Here is a 23,732-nt window from a genome sequence, read left to right as displayed (position 1 = left end):
CTCAGTTTTTTCTCATAGTTCCAATATGGTAGTCTGGCAGTGTAAATTGTGTGCAGCTTCTTTGACTTCTAGAATACAGTTATTTAAACACTACTGTTGTGAAGGGCCAGATTAAACTGAATATATATATGTATCGTTTGATATACTTTGTATATTATTTATATATATACACGGAATATCCCTTTACCTGCGTACAGACCAGAGTAATATTCGCTCTCCTATTGGACAGCGGCCCCAGGCGCCAACGACCAAGCCCCCAATGGCAAGTTCAAAGGCATCTCCGGGCATGTCAGTACATGCCCAGAGTCTGCATAGTAATACGAGACAAGAACTGAGGTTGGGACTAGATATTCACCTTACGTATAAATACGGCGCAGGTGTAAACAGCAGTAGTCTTACCAAAACCTTAATACCTTCACCACGAGTCAACATGCAGTGAAGTGAGCAACCTTACATCTAAATAGAGCATTGAGAACCACGTGCGAATAGAATGTTAAAGTGTCAGAGTTTAACGCAGTAACGTTGAGTTCGACTTAATCTAATGTGAAGTAATAGTCGATCATTTATTGTGTATCGTGCGGCTACAGTTCTTCCGTGACCATGATCCATCGGTTCGTCGTGCTTTAGCTAGTGCACTTATCCAGGCTGTGTGGCCTAAATCCGTGCCCACACCCGAGGAGTCCTAGGCGAGAACCGTTGGATATGTACACAGGAGAATCGACACCGGTGATTGCAGAACCATTTCTGGTTGGATTATATTGCAATCTTTAATACAGTCAGGGTTTTGTAACCCCTCAGTTACAACTACAGACTGCAACACAGCCACTTTTCCAGAGTCAGTCCTCTTCCATGCCTCCATACTGATCTGTAAATTTAAGACGCTAAATGCATTGAGTACTCATTTGTCAAGATATCATACTGCACAACTTAGCAGTAGACCAGAACAGAGTCTGAGCCCTGTGGTAATAAAATGCCCTTTGTGCGCATTTCGGGAACCCTTTTCTGAATCAATTTTCTTAAGTCATCTCAGAAAGCATTTAAAAAATAATGAAACAGTGACATGCCCATATAAGGATTGTAGCTATAGCACAAATGTTTACTCTTCATTCAATTGCCATAAAAGCAGAGAACACCAATTAAGTCTTGCATCAGACTTAAAAGCTGTCGTTGTTGAGGATCCCCAAGACAGGATTTCTGAGGTCACTAGTGATTTGCATGAAGAATGTCCAGGCCAGAGCATAGAAGTGGTGGATGATGATGATCAATGTGACACTGACAATCTAAGAAATCAACTTAAAATGAACGTATCTTCCTTGTTCCTAAAGATGCAGGCTATCCTCCATGTCTCAAACACAGCTAACCCTACTGTCCCTACTGTCCCTACTAACCCTACTAACCCTACTAACCCTACTGTCCCTACTGTCCCTACTGTCCCTACTAACCCTACTAACCCTACTGTCCCTACTAACCCTACTAACCCTTCTGTCCCTACTAACCCTACTAACCCTACTGTCCCTACTAACCCTACTGTCCCTACTAACCCTACTAACACTACTGTCCCTACTAACCCTACTGTCCCTACTAACCCTACTAACCCTACTAACCCTACTGTCCCTACTAACCCTACTAACCCTACTGTCCCTACTAACCCTACTAACCCTACTAACACTACTGTCCCTACTAACCCTACTGTCCCTACTAACCCTACTAACCCTAACCCTACTAACCCTACTGTCCCTACTAACTCTACTAACCCCTGCTGCATGTTTTTACCATGCGATTTGAGGCCAAGCACCGCTTTTTCAAAAGAGTGGTGCATGACACTCAAAACTTCAAAAATATCTTGAAGACGATGACACATGATGGCATATCATCTTGCTTCACCATCATATTTCAAGACAAAAACCCAGGCATCCAGGGTTGACTCTGTTCTGGTTTCATCTCTACCAGCAGTAGCTCAGGTACACATTAGAGGACACACAGTTAGTGACACAATCTACCAGACATCAAAGGTAACCATTGATGGCACAGACTATGTCTGTGGAATGTTTCTCTCCGTCAGAGTCAGTGGTGGACTGTCTACATTTAGCCAAATAGAACAGATCTACCTTGTGAATAACGAGGTTTCTTTTCTGTGTCGAGACTATGACTCCTGGTATATAGAACATCTTAGGTCCTATGAGCTGTCAACCACACAACCACATATGTCCATCTACCTACAGTCTGGTCTCAATGTTACAGTCCCACTCTCAGCATATATGATCGATGGTCTGCTGCTGCTGCTGCTGACTCCCAAGCGATTCATTCAAGTGAAACGGAAGGTGAATAGTTATTTTATTAATAGATTATTGTGTCTTTATTCACTCGTTGTGTAATTGACCAGTTTATATTCTGTATAAATTCATATTCTGTATATGTTAATAATGACGCTTTCTGTGTTGTGTTTATGACTACTCCTTAGGTCCTTGAGCTGCTGTCTGTCGACCGGACCACATCTGTCCACTGTCCATCTACCTGCAGTCTGGTCACAACGATACAGTCCCACTCAGCATACAAGATCGATGGTCTGCTGCTGCTGCTGACTCCCAAGCGATTCATTCAAGTTTCCATAGCACAATGGCAGCTGCCTCCCCACAACCCATGATCCTTCGTGTTGTTGAGACAGACCGGGCTAGAAAATTAAAACTCAGTTCACGACCCGCCTCTGTTGATGCACTGGTCAAGATTATAAAAGAACAGTTGGAAATAGACCTTGACTTCAGTTTGCTGTATGAAGATCCAGACTTTGATGGGAAACTTACTTCCCTTGATGACATTACGGAATTGCCACAAAAAGCTGTTGTGCACATTTCACTTTCGCTCGACTCCAGCTCTCTCGCATCTACTGATATACTTTCAGATATGTCATCTCCAGAACGTCTAAGCAGATGGCCTCCAGGTCCTTTTCCAGTTCCTACATTTGCATTCGATGTTGAGCTGAAACTTAGAGACGGAAACAACGAATTTGAGAAGAACAAGAGACACCTTAAGTTGACAAGAGACCTAAAGCACGACATCTTAGAAAAGCTTGCATCTACAATGTATGCTTTCAAGGCTTATCCAAGTGATAAAGAGATAGCAGTGGCTTCTGCGGCTCTTGTCGCCAAACATCCCTGCTTGAAGGAAGCAGGATCTGAGACCGGCTGCAATGGATGGAAGAACAGCATCAAATTCAAGATGGGCAATTTCAGGAACAAGCTGAGACGGGCAGGATGTGAGGAGGTCACTGTAAATGCTGGAAAAAGAGGTAGAAGCAATCCTGATGGCGAACCTTCACATTCCAACATTAAAAGACCCAAGCGAGCAGAAGTAAACTTCCTACCCAACTATCCCCAAGGAGAGGATTCCTTGAGGCTTGAGCAGTTGAGGCAGACAATTGCTGAAGAAGTCAAGAAGACTGAGAAGAACCTGCCCCTCATTAGAAAGCTGATGCAGACCACATTTGCCCTGCGCCGACAGACCATAGTGAAGTCCAGCCCACCAGTGAAAGAGCTCATGGACCTCTGGCCTGCTCTCAAAATGGAGTCTGAGGTAATATAGATCAGCTCTCTCTTTCCTGTGTTAACATTTGGCACATTCTGTGTGTTTTAAAGTGAAACTTGTGATTCCTAAGCCTGGTTTATATACTCTAGCGGCGCATCTGCGTGTGTGTTCTGTGCGCCCCCGCGAGCTAGTCATCAGCGACCGATTCCGCAAAGCATGTAATGACATGGTTGACCAGAAATCCCGCCGTCATGCTCTGAAGCCCAAACCAAACAAAGTAAGAGATCCACCAAGTTGAAGTGACTAATTAATGTTGATATACTATATTGTCCTGCTGTTTTTAAATATAGGTGTATGCAGAGTTCCAGCTGATTACCAACCAGAACCTGCCCAACACATTCTACGCTGAGCTTGACCGCCATCTTCCTCGACTGATGACGTTATTCAGACAGAAGGCGTCCAAAACTGGGAACACAGCAGATGCTTTGGCTCACATTTTAAAAATCCACGATGAACAGGTGAATAGATTATTATACATGTCATAGGTCGAACCTCTGTAACATTGAACAGGTTCAATGATTCAAATGAGCTTTTGAATTTTACAATTAGTCCACCATTGTGTTTGCCATTTTTCTGATTGCATTAAAGATGTGAACATGTTATTTGTGGACATATCTGATTGGACTGTTTAAAATCCGCTTTGTTCAGTAAACATTTCCATATAATACAATTCTTTTTCTTCTTCTTAATCTTACATCTTAATAGGAAATCCATGATGTTCACACCAGGCGTACCTGTTGTGAAGGGCCAGATTAAACCGAATATATATATTTATTATATATATATATTTAATTGTATTTGTATATTCTCTAATATTCCCTGATATCCCTTGTATATTCCTTGTACAATATGCATTGAATATCCATTCTAGCCTACTGAACATCCCATAATAGTCTCCATTCTACTATTGGTCGAGACCTTGGTGCCAGGCTGCCATACCCCCCAGACCCAGTTCAAACGTACCGCTCAACATGTACGAACAAGTCCTAGTTCCGCGTAGGAATCTGGCTACCGCACCACTAATGGGACTATTTGTTCATAGTGCGTATATATACTGCGCTACTAAAGTAGGACTTCCTTTTCAGTCCAGTTTCTTACCCTCCAATAGAGTGATAGACGTAAAGCCTCCCCGCGACGCCACGTGTGGGAGTAAGGCCAAGTTCGGCCTACCATCGGTATTGAGACATCGTGTATATTAATACTTGAATAGTCATATTTGGCACTATATCGTCGAGTTGGACGTAGTCTATTAAGCTAATAATAGTCTGTTAATATATAGTGCTTCGTGCGGTGAGAATACTACCGTAGTCAGCACCCCATCGTTTCGGGCAGAAAACTGGCTGCTTATCCAGGATGATCGACCCCATGTGAGATTGCACCCGAGGAGCCCCAGAGCCGACGAGCGAGTGGACCTGTATACCGGATTATTCTACCGACGACAGCCCGCCTTCCCAGGCACGGATTATGCTTTGTATACGTTGATTATTCCATGGATAAAGACCCCCGACACTGCCATGTGTTGGAACCCCCCCCCCTGGAGAGGACGCAAGGTGAGGAGACGCTCTGCAAGACGAGGTCTCTTCACGTCTCTCCTCCGTGGACCGGAGGACGCCGGCCCACAAAGAGTCCATCTGCTTTCATCTGCGGTCCAAGGATCGCCGGCGCATTGAACGGCACTACAGTGGGTTCACCTGGGATACCCTTGGCCGGATGAGGCAGCCGGACTCTACCCCCCCCCCCCTTCCTACTCCTGTCGGCTTACAAGCGACCGGATTAACCCCCCCTAGTGTATCCAGTCTATAATCATTAAAGTATCATTGCTGTTATTCCTTAAACTATTCCAGGTCGTATATGTACCACCTGCGCCTTCAGAGATTGGACATTCTCTATTGATATACCGACGAATACTCTTGCCATAAAAGTGCATACTAATTCCCATTCATAAATGTGATTGATTTGATTAAGTGCTTGCTCTACACACCATCGCTGTGTAGAAATAAAGACCTATTTCTAATTCGTACATTTGTGTTGGATCCGTTTCATCTACGTGACAGTGTTCATCATAATATATTTATGCCGAGTACTGGGTGGCCGAATATTAAGTACAAAGGTAGTGGTAGTAAGTATCATATCTAGTAATACAGTCAGGGAATTGTACCCCTCAGTTACAATTGGTCCTTCGAGCCGGATGGTAATTAGTGTAATATTAATATAGTGTTATTAATATTGAAATGGCCTATGATGAACACTCCACGAAACGATCCTCCTAACCAACGCCCGCAGCGCGAACGACGGCTCCCTCAGTACTTAGAGGCTTACGCTGTCAGTCAACAACCTAGTCTTCTACTAACAGTAAACGCGGTAAAACTAGAAAGTAAAAGTATGTCTAACCCCAACGCCCAGACTACCCCGACCATAGAGGCCCCTACGGGTTCTAATGTAACTGACCAAGTTCATGGTGGGGACCAGTGGGAACCAGACATGACTTCACACCCCGCCAGTACTGAAGAAGTAGTCCCCGATGAGTCCCGGGAGGAATACAACGCTACCGAGAGAGAACTCGGCACGGAAGAAGACGGGGAGAGCACCGTGGAGATAGAGCTCCAAGGCTCCGCAAGGAGTACCCCGAGGGAAGGCTCCCCTATACAATCGCCTTCTCCCAGCGAGGCAGAGAGGACCCTACAGCAGGCCTTCCTCATCAGCCTGAACGCCGCTGCTGAACGCGACCGACTGCAGATCCAGCAGCGGAGCGAAGAAGAGCATATACGTCTAGAAATAAGACGCATTCAGAGGGAAGAGAATGTGGCCCGAGACCGAGCAGACAGCCAGCGAGCAGCTGCTGGTGCTCTACGGGACGCAGAGCGCGACAGACAGCAAGCGCAACTAATAGAACAGCTGATCAGACGGACAACACCCTCTCCCTCCGCCAGAGGCTCCAGGAACTCGTCTAGACACACCTCCAGGGCGGCATCCCCTAGCCGAGTAAACAACCCTGAACTTGACCAACAGACGAGGTCTATACCCCCCACAGACCACCTCCCCCCACCGGTCCAAGCGAGACCTAGCAACCGGGAAGGAGCAGCATATCCTGTGGAGAGGCTAAACCAGAGACTACAAGCACTGGATGACCTAACTGAAGACGAAGAGGAAGAGGAGGAGAACCACGCCCGACGACAGCACAGTACTCTACCGGACCAGGAGGTCCGGTACAGCCCAGGCTATACTCCCGCGGAGCTGCGCTACAGACCCCCGACTCTATACACGGGTGAGCACGACGCACGACCCGCACCGAGGAACAGCACCTGGACAAGCGGGCCATGGTACACTGCCGGTACCAGCCCATACCAAGGAGCGGGAGGAGACTCGCCTAGGAGGCCTCTCCCCCAACGCTCGCCGATGTATCCACAGTCAGCGTCATACATTGGCACGCCTATGGTACCCGACTTCACCCAAGAGAACCGGGCCCAGTATACAGAACTCCGCATGTGTCTGGAGACCATGTTGGTGGATGTATTGGATGAACGCCATAAATACGCCATCCTACTGAAGCACTTAAAGGTACCCCGCGCACATAATATAGCGCTCGCCTACGCGACTTCCACCACCCCATACACAGCAGCGCTGGTAGCATTGGACCAGAGGTATGGGCGCATATGGGATTACGTGATCCAGGAGATCCGACACATCGACCGCTTACCCCCAGCAATAGACAATCGAGCACTGGACGACCTGTCCATCAGAGTGCAGTCCCTGGTAGGGATGTTGGGAGCGCAGAGAGAGAAGGGGAGGCATGAACTTTACGCCAACTCAAATGTGGAAAGGATCTTGGAGAAGCTGCCGCCCGCTCGACAGGAGCGTTTTAGGCGGCAGAGAGACCACCGAGACCCGAATGGCCCCGAACCGAACCTCCTCGATCTAGCAGACTTCCTGGCGAGAGAAGTCAGCAGCCTACGGCTAGATACATTCGGACGGAGCACCCCTGGCTCCAGAGAAGGAACCAGACGACTAAATGATGGAAGAAGATCGGTGACTGTGATGCACCAATCGGAGTCAGTACCGAGCAGCAGGAGCCACAGTACCCCCTCCAGAACGGAGAAGTGGAAGATAGTGTGCCCCTACTGTGAGAAAGAACACTGGCTAGCGCAATGTGACTCCTTCCCCAAGCTGAACGCGGAGGAAGCAAGTCAATGGATAAAGTCCAACAAGCGCTGTTTTCGCTGTGCGCGCTCACACATGGCAGCCGAATGCCGCTTAAAGAAAAGGTGCACCAAGTGCGATGGAGCCCATCTGGACATACTTCACGACAGTAACAGACGGCGCCCTTCACCCGCACCATCCAGTAGCAAAGCGAGCGTCATGTACATCGACCCCGCCAGCAGCAGTGGAGCCCGAGTACTCCTAAAAGTAGTGCGTGTGACACTAAGCTACCAGAATAAAGTCCTGGACACTTACGCCGTCCTCGATGACGGGTCAGAGAAGACCCTTCTGCTCGCCTCCGCTGCGGCCCAGCTAGGGCTGCGGGGAAGCGAAACCCAAATGACAATTCGGACAATAAGACGAGATTTGAAGACGATAAAGGGCGAGAATGTCTCATTCTCTATCGCAGCAAGCGGCCAGCCTGAGCGACGGTACCAGATTACAGACGCTTTCACCAGCCAAGAAATAGGACTGTCGCGGTACACATACCCCGTCGCCAAGCTGATGGAGAAATATGCACATCTGCGCAAGTTACCGATCCCGCTCATAGACAATGCTATGCCGACCCTGTTGATAGGCTCCGACCATGCAGACCTCATTGTCCCGATAGACCGGGTTCATACCGGAACCCGAGGCTGTCCTGCAGCAGTCGAGACCCGTTTGGGATGGACTCTCCAAGGCCCGCTCGCCAAATCTCTCAACCGAAGTACAGCCACTAGATGTCTCCACTCCCGAGTCACAGAGGGAGAAACCGCACTCCTGCAACACGTAGAGCGGCTATGGACCTTGGAACAAATGCCCTTTAAGAACGGAAGGAAAGACATTCGCTCTAAAGATGACATTTACGCCATTCACCTCCTCGAGACAGGGACCAAGAGAGTCCCGGTCAACGGCGTGTTGAGATACGCCACGCCACTCCTGCGGCGAGAAGGAATGCCTACTTTCCACGCCAAGACAGACGCCACAGAACGGTACCTGCTGAACACGGAGCGGCGCTTAGCCAAGAACCCCGCCCAAGAGAGTGTATACCGCGCTGAGATTGAGAAGCTCATCACAGCGGGACACGTCACAAAGATGGACATTAAAGAGGCTGACCAGACCACTGAATCGTGGTACGTGCCTCACCACAAGGTCCATCACAACGGTAAAGACTGCATAGTATTTAACTGCAGCTACCAGATCGGATCCCAAAATCTGAATAAAGAGTTACTGCCCGGTCCCACACTCGGCCCCTCCCTACTCGGCGTTCTACTCCGCTTCCGCCAGGAAAAGGTGGCCATCAGCGGGGACATTAAAGGAATGTTCCTGCAGGTGAGATTAGTAGAGGAGGACAAGCCCCTGTTACGGTTCCTATGGAGAGAGAAGCCAGGAGATGAGCACCCAGCCATCTACCAATGGGAAGTCCTCCCCTTCGGAACGACGTGCAGCCCCTGCTGTGCTACATTTGCACTACAGAAACATGTAGCAGAGGACCCAGCAGCGGACGAAGAGGTCCGACACAGCGTAAAGAACAGCTTCTACGTAGACAACTGTCTACAAAGCCTTTCAACCCAGGAAGAAGCCGAGGCTCTCCTGATTAAACTCCGCGCCTCATTGATCAAAGGCGGCTTTGATCTCAGGCAGTGGGCCAGCAGCGATCCGCAAGTACTGCGCAGCCTCTCCTCCGAGGACAAGGCAGCCAGCAGCGAGACCTGGATGGCTACAATCCCGGGAGAAGCCCAGGAGATGACCCTGGGATTGGTGTGGCGATTCAAAACAGATTCGCTTCACTACAGACACAAGCCCCTGACTACGGAGCAGGGAAGGCCGGCGGCGGCGCCGACCACCAGACGGAGTGTGTACACAACACTCGCCCGACAATATGACCCGCTAGGATGTATTCTACCGTACACCACCAGGGCAAAAATGATTGTACGAGCATTGTGGGACAAGGACCAGGGCTGGGACGACCCCATTCCCGCACACCTTGCATCCACCTGGAGAGAGTGGGAGATGGAGCTCCACTCACTCCCAGGCGTTAATATGCGCCGAAGCTACTTCCCACCCACGGTGAGGCCAGAGACATGTAAAATGGACTTACACGTCTTCAGTGACGCCTCAGAGGTCGCATACGGATCAGTAGCCTACTTGCGGGCCCAAGAAAGGGGGGGAGAGATCTACACAGCATTTGTCCTCGCCCGCTCGAGAATAGCCCCACGCAAGCAACAATCTATCCCACGTCTAGAGCTCTGCGCAGCCCTAGCCGGAGCGCACCTAGCCACGCTCATCCAACGTGAGCTCACCATACCGGTGTCTAGAACAATCCTGTGGTCAGATTCCACGACAGTACTCGCCTGGATCAAATCGGACTCATGCAAGTACAAAGTCTTCGTGGGAGTCAGAGTCACCGAGATTCAAGACTTAACCGAAGAGTTAACCGGAGAAACAGAGTGGCGCTACGTTGATACAAAACAGAACCCAGCTGACGTCATCACCCGGGGAATGCCCCTAGATGACCTCACCCGTCACAATGCTTACAGTGACGGCCCCGCATTCCTAAGACTCCCGGAAGGACAGTGGCCCATGCCTATCCCGAGGGAAGCAAGTCCAGAGGAGGTGGAAAATAAGAAGTCTGTGTTCTGTGGATGGAGCACTGTTATCTCCGCAGACCCCAACACACTCCTGATGGGGCGGCTAGATCCTGCATTACCCCAGACAATGTACCGGCCTGAAGAAGCGAACGGCCGACGAATGTGGAGGTACAGCCAAGTATTAGCCGACAAGTTTTGGAGCAGTTTCCTACTGCACTACCTACCGTCTCTACAGACCCGCCAGAAGTGGGTAAAGGAGAGAGACAATTTGACAGAAGGAACAGTCGTCATGATTATTGATCAATCACTGCCCAGAGCTATGTGGCCGGCCGGCCGCGTAAGCAAAGTGATCACCGGTGCCGACGGCAAGGTCCGAGCAGCTGAAGTGCTTGTCCAGGGTCGCACTTACACCGTTCGATTCCCACTCCTCCCGGGCAGCGTGTCTATGTGTCCTTGAGCAAGACACTTAACCCCTAATTGCTCCCGATGAGCAGGTTGGCACCTTGTATGGTTGCCTCTGCTGTCGGTGTGTGAATGTGTGAGTGAATGGGTCAAATGTGAGTAACAAATTGTAAAGCGCTTTGGATAAAAGCGCTATATAAAAAAGCAGCCATTTACCATTTACCATTTACACCCGTCCCGTGGCGAGGCTCATAGAACTGCCCCGACTCCCAGACACAATCGATGATGACCATGACCCTATAACCCTATGACTTTGTGAAGTTGACTGACCCCTACAGCAAACCCTTATGTGTAAATAGACAACGCAATTAATCTGTCTCTGCTTAACTGATTAGGTCTGGGACCAATCAGGGGGTGGCTGTTGTGAAGGGCCAGATTAAACCGAATATATATATTTATTATATATATATATTTAATTGTATTTGTATATTCTCTAATATTCCCTGATATCCCTTGTATATTCCTTGTACAATATGCATTGAATATCCATTCTAGCCTACTGAACATCCCATAATAGTCTCCATTCTACTATTGGTCGAGACCTTGGTGCCAGGCTGCCATACCCCCCAGACCCAGTTCAAACGTACCGCTCAACATGTACGAACAAGTCCTAGTTCCGCGTAGGAATCTGGCTACCGCACCACTAATGGGACTATTTGTTCATAGTGCGTATATATACTGCGCTACTAAAGTAGGACTTCCTTTTCAGTCCAGTTTCTTACCCTCCAATAGAGTGATAGACGTAAAGCCTCCCCGCGACGCCACGTGTGGGAGTAAGGCCAAGTTCGGCCTACCATCGGTATTGAGACATCGTGTATATTAATACTTGAATAGTCATATTTGGCACTATATCGTCGAGTTGGACGTAGTCTATTAAGCTAATAATAGTCTGTTAATATATAGTGCTTCGTGCGGTGAGAATACTACCGTAGTCAGCACCCCATCGTTTCGGGCAGAAAACTGGCTGCTTATCCAGGATGATCGACCCCATGTGAGATTGCACCCGAGGAGCCCCAGAGCCGACGAGCGAGTGGACCTGTATACCGGATTATTCTACCGACGACAGCCCGCCTTCCCAGGCACGGATTATGCTTTGTATACGTTGATTATTCCATGGATAAAGACCCCCGACACTGCCGTGTGTTGGAACCCCCCCCCCTGGAGAGGACGCAAGGTGAGGAGACGCTCTGCAAGACGAGGTCGCTTCACGTCTCTCCTCCGTGGACCGGAGGACGCCGGCCCACAAAGAGTCCATCTGCTTTCATCTGCGGTCCAAGGATCGCCGGCGCATTGAACGGCACTACAGTGGGTTCACCTGGGATACCCTTGGCCGGATGAGGCAGCCGGACTCTACCCCCCCCCCCCTTCCTACTCCTGTCGGCTTACAAGCGACCGGATTAACCCCCCCTAGTGTATCCAGTCTATAATCATTAAAGTATCATTGCTGTTATTCCTTAAACTATTCCAGGTCGTATATGTACCACCTGCGCCTTCAGAGATTGGACATTCTCTATTGATATACCGACGAATACTCTTGCCATAAAAGTGCATACTAATTCCCATTCATAAATGTGATTGATTTGATTAAGTGCTTGCTCTACACACCATCGCTGTGTAGAAATAAAGACCTATTTCTAATTCGTACATTTGTGTTGGATCCGTTTCATCTACGTGACAGTGTTCATCATAATATATTTATGCCAAGTACTGGGTGGCCGAATATTAAGTACAAAGGTAGTGGTAGTAAGTATCATATCTAGTAATACAGTCAGGGAATTGTACCCCTCAGTTACAGTACCACTGTTCTCCATGCCCTGCCTGTGTATCTGCATGAGGAAGTCGCTGGATTTTTCAAAACCTGCACAGTCCGAGTGAAAATAATTTACAGTACAACTGTATATTAAGTGAACAGTTAATCAAAATGCTAAGTATCAGTCTTCCTTCCTTCCAGGTCTCCCTTGTGAAAGAGATATTTGATCTCGACGGGACTAACCTGGTTAAATAAAAATAACCTTCTCACCAAAAAAATTGTTCTAACTAAAATATAAACAACTTACAAACACAACTCCATATACTTAGCTTTGTGCTGCACTTTGTAGAAACCATGGATTTATTTGTGATTATTATGTCTCTTTCATTCCTTCAGGACACGCCTGATGAGCCAGAGCTTCATGGTGTTGCAGTGGCCCTCCTTACTGTCATCAGTGACCATGACACAAGTCCAGTTCACTACCAGCCTGTGACAATCTCTGTTGTCATTGAAAGTCACATCATGATCAGCCTCCCCAGATTTGGTGATTCCTTCCTGGTAATGTTTGGACTAATCTATGCACTACACCTCAGCTACCCCAAGGGACTTACCAACACTTTTGAATTCATTCAGAAGATTTTACTAGGTCTAGAAGCTGGTAAACTGTCGCCCAGGTTGCAGACTCTCAAGAATGACTTGATGATGCAATCATTTTTTTTTCTTCTGATTTTTCAATGGATTTTCTCCCCGTCCCAATTAGTCGTTGTGCCAATTCCCCCCCCCCCCCCCCTCCCCTACCTGGTGCTGTATGCATGTTCTCCTACGAGTCGGTATAAGGGCGTCCCGAGTCGATCGCACGCTTCCCCCGAGACATGCGCCGACAGCCAGTGACGTCTTTTCACTTGGCAGCGAGGGCTCTCATTGGTGAAGTGTAATGCGTGGGAGGGCACGCTATCTCCACCAAGTCCTGCCCCGCTTAGCAAGCGCCGAGACCTGACCTGTAGGCATCGCTGTCCACAACGCCAGATTCCCACCCGCCAGCTTCCCCACCCCCTAATACTGCCAAATTGTATTAGTGTGAACGGCCAGCCAAGCTGGTGACAACGCAGGGAGTTGGATTCGAACACGCAAATCCAGTGTCTCCAGCGCTGGTGACGAACGCAATCTCCGCTACGTCACCTGACCGCTCTTGCATTAAACTTTTGAAGGTATTATTTTGACATGACAAGGAAATTAATACCTCACCCCACATCCTTCTTTCAGATGAGTTTCTATTCCTTACTGTAATCAGTGATCATGACACAAGTCCAGTTCACTACCAGCCTGTGACAATCTCTATTGTCATTGAAAGTCATATCATGATCAGCCTCCCCAGATTTGGTGATTCCTTCCTGTAATGTTTGGACTAATCTATGCACTACCCCAAAGCACTTACCAACACCTCAAAAGTGTGTCTATAGAAACTCATCTGAAATGTCTTGTCATGTCAAAATAATACCTTCAAAAGTTGCTGTACTACTTTGCAGATGTTCAGCCAATAGGTCCAAACTACTCAATGTACCTTGTTCTTTATTTTTTATGTAATATGTTTACATTTGAGAGTTTTACAGTTCGAATTTTCTTAACCGTCTATAGCTGGCATTATTGTAATTTCATCCAAGTAAGTTTTAGAGTTGAAAGAGTTTATCAGAATCTCAAAGGCAACATCCAAGTCCCAAACGTTTGTGTCTCGAGGAACAATAGGAGGCAATGGGCATAAATGCCACTCTGCTCTGACTGCTTCCATTGCTTGTAGGCAGTGGTAGAGTTAGTGTTCTCAGTACAGAGTACAAGGCGATATACCAGGAGCCATAAACGCAACACAGAAGCGTTATTATTAACATATACAGAATATGAACTTATACAGAATATGAACTGGTCAATTACACAACTAGAGTGAATAAAGACACAATAATTGATTAATAAAATAACTATTCACCATTAGCTGGACTCAGTTCCGTTTCACTTGAATGAATCGCTTGGGAGTCAGCAGCAGCAGACCATCGATCTTGTATGCTGAGAGTGGGACTGTATCCTTGAGCCCTTGTAGGCAGTAGTATACTGCCCTGTCAAGGCTAACCGCAGTAACTTGAAAAAAGTAAAAATTTAGTTATGAGTGAAATTGACCTTGTCAATAAATGTTTTATCTTGTGACCAAGTTTCAGATGTTAATGTCGCTCAGTTTTGGAGATATGGGGTTTTAAAAACTGCAGTAACTACAAAATCACACTCAAAACCCAGGCAGACCGCAGTAACTTCCAAACAGTGAAAAATGGCTTTAAAGTGTTTTGACTTGCCATCCAAAATGTGTTATAGGTAAATAGATGATAGTACCCAGATTTAACATGTATTAATGAAGTAATCTTTAGGCATACAAAAATATGACATAATTATTTTAATTAACCCCAAAAAAGCAGATATTGCACTCTGCTGCACGATTTCCTTAAATAATTATACAGGTAATGTACAGGCGAAGTGCAGTAACTTCAAATACAATGTTGTTTTCCCTCCAGCTTTCATAACTTAACCTAGCGAAGTTATGAAAGCTGGAGGGAAAACAACATTGTATTTGAAGTTACTGCACTTTGCCTGTACATTACCTGTATAATTATTTAAGGAAATCGTGCAGCAGAGTGCAGTATCTGCTTTTTTGGGGTTAATTAAAATAACTACGTCATATTTTTGTATGCCTAAAGATTACTTCATTAATACATGTTAAATCTGGGTACTATCATCTATCTACCTATAACACATTTTGGATGGCAAGTCAAAAAACTTTAAAGCCATTTTTCTCAGTTTCACTGTTTGGAAGTTACTGCGGTCTGCCTTGACAGGGCAGTATAGTTAGTGTACTGTATAGTGTTCTTAGTACAGAGTACTGTAGTGTTCTAGTTATCATTCTGCAAACATAACCTGCTCTAAATGACGGATGGTGCCTCTGACATTCTGACTAACTCTTTCAATGAAAACACCATCTTGTTCCATGATACATCATGGAGCAAATACAGCTGCATTTCCATATGTAGGTATGTGCACTATTAACAGTATTGCCAGCTGTATAGCATGTAATGTGGATTGGTATTTTGGTTCCACATTGGCAGGACCCAATATACAGCACAACGTTTGTGAATTTTACATGTGCCAAGCGGATTGACAATTTTCAGATAATCTATACATTTTATTCTGTACTGTACATAGATACACTGTGTTATCCCAACGGTCACAATAGTTGCCGTCAACATGTTTGCTCATTCTATGACCACACTATACAAATTTGAGTAATTCAGCCAGGATGTAAACGGCTCTGGTCATGTGCACTGCACATATTGAGACCCTTTATTATTTCAATATTTGCTGGAAATACATTGATACATCATTCAGTAACATTTTCAGAGCCTTATAACAAACATTATTACACTATTGTGACCAGTGGGATTAAATGTGTAATATACATTACATTGTATGTACATGTTATAACATGCATGTATTTATTTTCTATATATATTTTCTATATATATATTTTCAATTTTAACATTGCCATAATGTTGGAGAGGGCAACACAATGTTTTTGTAAGATAAATAGATGTATACTCTTTGAATAGAAATAAATATAAAGAGTTTGAAGTTGTAACACAATGTTTTTGTAAGATAAATAGTTTAGATGAAGAACAAAACCTCCTAAATGCATACAAAAAAAGGGGAAAACTTCATATCTGCACTTTGCGAGGCACTAATACCTGGTTGGTATTGTTAACATACGTGTAATATAGTCCAAAAACAGTGTATACAGTGTTTACAGTGTTATTGTACATTGCTAACATACAGATTATATATGTATACTCTTTGAATAGAAAAAAATAAAAGAGTTGTTTGAAGTTGATATAATGTGCTTGTGTAGTTATTTTTCTGTTAACTTATTCACATGGATTTTAAAACTGAACCTTAAGTTATAGTAACTGCAAATATTTGAGTTGATTAACTTAAAAGAAATTAGGCATTAGATTGCCTCAATGTCTTTGAGTTCTGTTAACTTAATCACATGGATTTAAGGTTGAACCTTAAGTCACAGTAACTGAACATATTTGAGTTGCCTCCACTTGAGAACCTTAAGTCACAGTAACTGAATATATTTGAATTGCCTTAACTGAGAACTGTAAGTCACAGTAACTGAACATATTTGAGGTGACTCCACTAGAGAACCTTAAGTCACAGTAACTGAACATATTTGAACTGCCTTAACTGAGAACTGTAAGTCACAGTAACTGAATATATTTGAGTTGCCTCCACTAGAGAACCTTAAGTCACAGTAACTGAACATATTTGAACTGCCTTAACTGAGAACTGTAAGTCACAGTAACTGAACATATTTGAGTTGACACCACTTGAGAACCTTAAGTCACAGTAACTGAACATATTTGAATTGCCTTAACTGAGAACTGTAAGTCACAGTAACTGAACATATTTGAGGTGACTCCACTAGAGAACCTTAAGTCACAGTAACTGAACATATTTGAATTGCCTTAGCTGAGAACTGTAAGTCACAGTAACTGAACATATTTGAGTTGCCTCCACTTGAGAACCTTAAGTCACAGTAACTGAACATATTTGAACTGCCTTAACTGAGAACTGTAAGTCACAGTAACTGAACATATTTGAGTTGACTCCACTTGAGAACTGTAAGTCAGAGTAACTGACCATATTTGATTTGACTTAACTGAGAACCTTAAGTCACAGTAACAGACCATATTTGAGTTGCCTTAACTGAGAATTGTAAGTCTTAGCCAACTGAAAACATTTGAGTTTATCAACTTAAAAAAATTGAGGCATGGGATTACGTCAATTTTTTTAAGTTCTGGAAACTTATTCGGTTTTACAGTGTGATGTCACAGTAGCTGTCATAATAGAACATTGTAGAACATTTGTGTTCTATATATATTCAACAATTCTCTCAAGAAGAAGAAGAAGAAGAAGAAGAAGAAGATCTCATTGTGCATCTTGCGACAAGATAGATAGACTGAAACCTGCATTTGTCAACCAAGGTGCCTTGCCTACCGTTTTGCTGTAGAACGGTGAGTGTCCACAACAGCTAGCTAGCTGTTCTACTTGAATACTGAATGTTAATATTGAATCAGACAATATTGAATACTGAATGTTAATATCAGACCATATTGTATGACAGTGAAGTTATTGAATCTTTTTGTAGTGTCTCTTTTCGGTGTTGCACTTTTTAGACGGTCCCTGGCTGCGCACTTGCCTCACAGCCGACTGCACATAGAGATCAATATTATTAAATGTACAGCTCCGAGGACGGCTCGTTTAGGTGAAAACAAGGTTGTAGCTCATTGTCTACCTTACTACGATAGGAAAGAGGTGTCCTTTGTGTTTTAAAAACATTTAGCTTAAAAAATGAAGGTTCGAATGTCCGTTCGAAGAACCCTGACAAAGTTTGAATCCCAAAAACAGGCTTCGGGGACGCGTATATGCTAATACCAACGCATTTGTGCGATTTGCGAATCTGATTGGCCACTGACGTTTCTGGTCATGTGACATTTGCACCCAATAGCGTGACGAGCTGTGTCTTTGCCCATTTCCGCGTTGAACAGCCTGCAAACTACCTGGCGTTCTATCGCCATGCTCTTAAGACAAACTCTAACCTTAACCAACTTCGAAAGAGTGCCTAAGCTTAACCGTCGAAAGAACTTGCCGTCACGCTCTAAGACAAACTCTAACCTTAACACTTTCAGTGCCCAGCAGGGGGCGCACGATTTAGTGCTTGAATGCCCACCATCCACTTCAATGTTAGCGTTATCGCTTATCAATGACTCATTTTCCAGTCAACATTGTCCAAGCGGATTGTTTTTTTATCGGTTCATTTCCGTTTTATAGCATCTTGAAAAGCCCTCGTTTTCAAGGAAAATAAAAATATTCCATAATAAACGGAATATTCTAGAATACACAAAAACGTTCAAATTTTTCTGCCTATTTATGAATTGTTTTCAAATAAACGCTAGATTATCGATAGTATATGTGTACGTATGCACGCTGGGGCCGCAATCTGATATCTGATCTGATATATTTCCTGATCGCTCGCACAGCCAAACAGCCATATGACACATAGGGGAAAAGCTTATATCTCTGTGAAAACAGGTCTGATTATCCTAAGACTGGTAAAATAGATTCCTTAACTGAGATCAGATGGTATCCAAAAAGATTATTCCAATACCTGATCGCCATTCCAAAAATCTATCCTTTTATTGATCCAACCTATACTGTAAAACACATATTACATGCTGAGGCTCCACAATGACTGGGATCATCTCCGGTTGAGAAGTAAAATGTGGATTCCGGAAAAAATAATTCTCATCCATTTTCATTGAGTCCATTCCAAAAGGGTGCATTACCATCTGGGAGACGATATGAGGCGCTTTTTTCACATCTGAGCTCCTGATGGGGCTGGTTTCCCAACGGTAGACTCGGTTGATGAAATATGAATTCAGATCGCTAATAAAAAAAAATCACGCTAATTGTCGTGCTGGGCATTCAGGGGGCGGACTGCTAACACGTGTTATGTCGTGGCTGGCATTCAAAGTGTTAACCAACTTCGAAAGAGTGCCTAAGCTTAACCGTCGAAAGAACTTGCCGTCACACGATTGGTGCACATGTCACATGACCAGAAACGTCAGTGGCCAATCGGATTCGCAAATCGCACAAATGCGTTGGTATTAGTATAGGCTTCGGGGACAGCCTTACCATACATATTATTTATTATTATTCAAATGGACTCAAACATGTTCCGTTGTGATGTCACAGTATGATGTCATAATAGTACATTCTAGAACATTTGTGATGTCACAGTATGTCAATAGAACATTCTAGAACATTTGTGATGGCACAGTATGATGTCATAATAGAACATTCTAGAACATTTGTGATGTCACAGTCTGATGTCATAATCAAACATTCTAGAACATTTGTGATGTCACAGTATGATGTCATAATCAAACATTCTAGAACATTTGTGATGTCACAGTATGATGTCATAATAGAACATTCTAGAACATTTGTGATGGCACAGTCTGATGTCATAATCAAACATTCTAGAACATTTGTGATGTCACAGTATGATGTCATAATCAAACATTCTAGGACATTTGTGATCTCACAGTATGATGTCATAATAGCACATTCTAGAACATTTGTGATGTCACAGTATGATATCATAATAGAACATTCTAGAACATTTGTGTCTATTCAACAATTCTCTCCAAGAGAGGAGATGATGTTTGTATTGTGATTGTATGACAAGAGGAGCAGAGAAGAAGGAGACAGAGACAATAGAAATGTGTTTTGAAGATGAGAAGAAGAAGAAGAGGAGTGTAAACTTTCTCAAGTGTGGGCGAAGCAAGAATTGTGGAGGGCAGTAATACGCCACGATGCGTCTACACTGCCGGAAATTCCAAATAAGAAGAAGAAGAAGATCTCATTGTGCATCTTGAGACAGGATAGATAGATTGTCTATCCTACAACACATAGACTGAAACCTGCATTTGTCAACCAAGGTGCCTTGCCTACCGTTCTGCTGTGGAACGGTGAGTGTCCACAACAGCTAGCTAGCTGTTCTACTTGAATACAGACCAGGCTGCAGAAACAAATGAGTGGGGGGGCATACAATGTTCTCGGGGGGGGGGGGGGGGGGGCACAATGGTTTTTCAACACAGGTTCCCTTTTATACGTTTCAGCTGGGACAACGCCGCTGTGGCTTGCTAAACTAAACAGCAGAGAGGCCATTGATTTCTCTCTGGAAAACTCCAACATTTTGGGAAATTAGCTTATTTAACATCTTCCCTGGAGTTAGACAAGAAGATACATACCTTTTTTGTCTCTGTGCATGCATTAGGCTTAGGGAACAGCCGCTCCGTTAGCGTAGCTTAGCTTCATCACTGGAAGTGGGGCAGAGTTGTAGCCTCAAGTTCCCTACAGTCACGAAATACACTCCAAATACAACTCCAAAACGTTCCTGTAAACATGTTGTGACCTGTGTATTTACCATGTGGAGAAATAAAAAATTATTGAATTAGACAATTACGTTTTCTAAGCAAATATACTCTGAACAATTTTTTGCCTAACCACTCCTCTCTGGGCGCAGTCAGTGATTTCAACATGAAGCCGTCTTTGTTGACATTCTCATTCATTCAAAGGATCCGAACCGATTGAAGTTTATGGATACCATGACTTAAAATCCTCTTACCTTGACGATTAAAAGCCTCCCCAATTTAGAAAACAGTATTCCAATGGCTGGTCTTGATAGGCTGCTAGCTAACGGAGCTAACCAACAAACACAGAACCGGGCAGACACTAAAGCAAATAACGAGAGCAATGACTTCCTATCTGGGGGGTTTCAAAATAAAAGAGCGACGTCTATAGCAGTGGTTCCCAAAGTCGGGGTCGCGACCCAAAGGTGGGCCGCGAGCAGCCACGGGAGGGCCGCAAGATGATTAAAAAAAATAAAAAATAAAATCCAAAAACCCCCCCCTTTTTTTTTTTTTTTTTTTTTTTTAAGGCCACTGAACTTAGAAGCAGGCCAGGACAGTGTTTCTAGTTGTATTCTAAAATTCTATTCTATTGTATTCTAAAATGTGACTATATGGTTTTATATTAACTTAATAAATAAACAAAAACGAAAAATCAACTTATTTCAACGAACATTTCAAACTAAATAACAGATTATGCACATAAAACGCTGAAAACAACCGAAGCAATAATAGTATTTTAATGAGGCTATTATTATTATCATTATTATTTTGCAACAAGTTAGCCCTCTCATAAATAGCACATATAAATGAATAACTAACTTGAACTAACTTAATAGGATTGAAGTGATATTTGGCTTAAAAAATCGGTCGGCAGGCAAAAAAAAAAGAAAAAAAAGCCTGACGATGTGCATTGGGCCGCGGCTCTCTGACGCCTTATTTTCTGGGTCCCGGCCTGAAAAGTTTGGGAACCCCTGGTCTATAGCAGCGGAATACGTTTATTTTGTACATTATCTAACGTTAACACAAACCTAAACTAACTTTAGGTTAGTTGTAACGTTAGTTTAGGTTCGTGTTAACGTTAGATAATGTACAAAATAAACGCTTTGCTCCGATAATATGGATGTATGTTGTTATTGTTTGAGCTGTGATTTATTGTTTCATGTATGTGTTTCACAGTTCTCACGGTTCGGATTGAAATAAATCCAATCAGTAATATCAAGAACGTGTTGCTGTCATCATTGCAAGTAGAGGGAGTTACAGTGAGAACTTACCTGCTCCAGAAGACAGCACTAGAGAGCAGTGATGGACGAGACGCGCCTAGAAGAAGAGACAGAGGAGAAGAAGGAGAATGGTGGTGAAACCAAGGTACCCGTCTGGGAGCCGGCCACTGGGGCTCCTGAGGAGGCAGCAGAGTTTGTGCCCCCCGAGGGAGGCTGGGGCTGGGTCGTCATGCTGGCTGCCATGTGGTGTGACGGCTCGGTGTTTATGATACAAAACACCTTTGGCATCCTTTTCTTGTCTCTCATCAAAGAATTTGGCACCGAAGATGATGCCAACCAGCGATCCAGAACAGCCTTGGTGGGCTCTCTCTCCATGGGCATGATCTTGTTCTGCTCTCCCATCGCCAGTGTGTTCACAGACATCCTGGGCTGCAGAGTGACAGCAGTGGGCGGGGCCGCCATGGCCCTGGTGGGCCTCCTGGCCAGCTCCTTTGTCAAGTCCCTCGGTGCCCTGTACTTCACCTATGGCATCGTGTTTGGCTGCGGCTGCTCCTTTGCCTACCAGCCCAGCCTGGTGATCCTCCCCCACTACTTCAAGAAGCGCCTGGGCCTAGTGAGCGGCATCGTGGCGACCGGCGGCAACGTGTTCACCATCATGGTGGCCTTCCTGCTCCCCCTCCTGCTGGACAGCGTGGGTCTCCAGAACACCATGCGTGTCCTCAGCATCTTCATGTTCGTGCTCATGCTGGCCGGGTTCACCTACACGCCCCTGCGGCCCAACAAGCCCATCGGTGAGATCTTCAACTTCCGCAACATCTGGAGGTCCCTGGGATACCGCATCTGGGTGTTCGGCATACCCGCCGCCCTCTTCGGCTACTTTGTGCCTTACGTTCACCTGATGAAACACGTGGAGGAGCGCTTCGGGACGAACGCCAACAAGGAGGTTCTTCTCATGTGTATCGGCATAACGTCCACAGTGGGCAACCTCATCTTCGGCAGGGTGGCAGACTACGTCCAGGGTGTCAACAAAGTCTATCTACAGGTGTCCTCCTTGTTCGTGATCGGCCTGATGTCCATGATGATCCCCCTCTGTCACGTCTTTGGCGGCCTGATCGCTGTGTGCCTGCTGATGGGGCTGTTCGACGGCTGCTTGAGCGGCATCATGGCGCCCATCATCTTTGAGTTGGTGGGCTCCAATGACTTTTCACAGGCCATCGGCTTCATGCTCGGCATAATGTCCGTGCCCATGACCGTGGGACCTCTCATCGCAGGTTACCTGGGAGACAGGTTGGGGAGCTACGACGTGGCCTTCTACCTGGCAGGTATCCCCCCCATCATCGGAGGAGCCGTGCTGTGTCTGATACCCTGGGTGGAGGCGAGGCGCAAGAGGAGTGAGAAGGAGGAGGCTCTCAAGAAAGGAGAGGAGACGACCCAGGAAATGCTAGACTACGAGAAGCCTCAGGGAGACGCACCTTTCAAGGGCGGAGACCCCGAATCTGTCTTATAGGCCAGCGGTTCTCAACTAGGGTGCCGCAGAGAGCTGCCAGGGGTGCCTTGAGATTATTATTATTATTTTTTTTTTAATTATTTTTGGATTACAGAAAATTATCATTAAAGTGCTATCTGTTGCAGCTGCACTGTTTCCCATGAGAATACCATATTTGGATAAGTTTGACCATTTCTCAAAATCTGAAAATCATTATTTAATAAAACACAGAAAAGGGTCACCAAGTTACTCTGGATAAAAAAAAAACTTTACAGACAACATTGAGACAAAGCTTCCTGACACATCTCCATCCAAACTCTTGGAAGAACTCATTGAAATCTCATCTGATACCACCTGGAGAGCTAGTTTGAGTGTGGTGCTGAGTACCAAGTA

The 23,732-nt window shown here is 45.2% G+C and overlaps 1 protein-coding gene across 1 annotated transcript; it reads left to right on the top strand.

Moving 5' to 3' along the window:
* Positions 1-21,935: 21,935 nt before the first annotated feature.
* On the top strand, positions 21,936-23,360 carry LOC311234122 (monocarboxylate transporter 10-like; the record flags this gene model as incomplete). The annotated part of the gene is made up of 1 exon (XM_084321239.1): positions 21,936-23,360. The coding sequence occupies one exon, from the start codon at positions 21,936-21,938 to the stop codon at positions 23,358-23,360; it is 1,425 nt and encodes a 474-aa protein (XP_084177365.1).
* Positions 23,361-23,732: the final 372 nt, after the last annotated feature.

This window comes from Notolepis coatsorum (assembly GCF_963971535.1).
Source record: "Notolepis coatsorum genome assembly, chromosome: 9".
In the NCBI taxonomy this organism is placed as follows: Eukaryota; Metazoa; Chordata; class Actinopteri; order Aulopiformes; family Paralepididae; genus Notolepis; species Notolepis coatsorum.
This window is presented reverse-complemented; position numbering and strand designations above follow the sequence as displayed.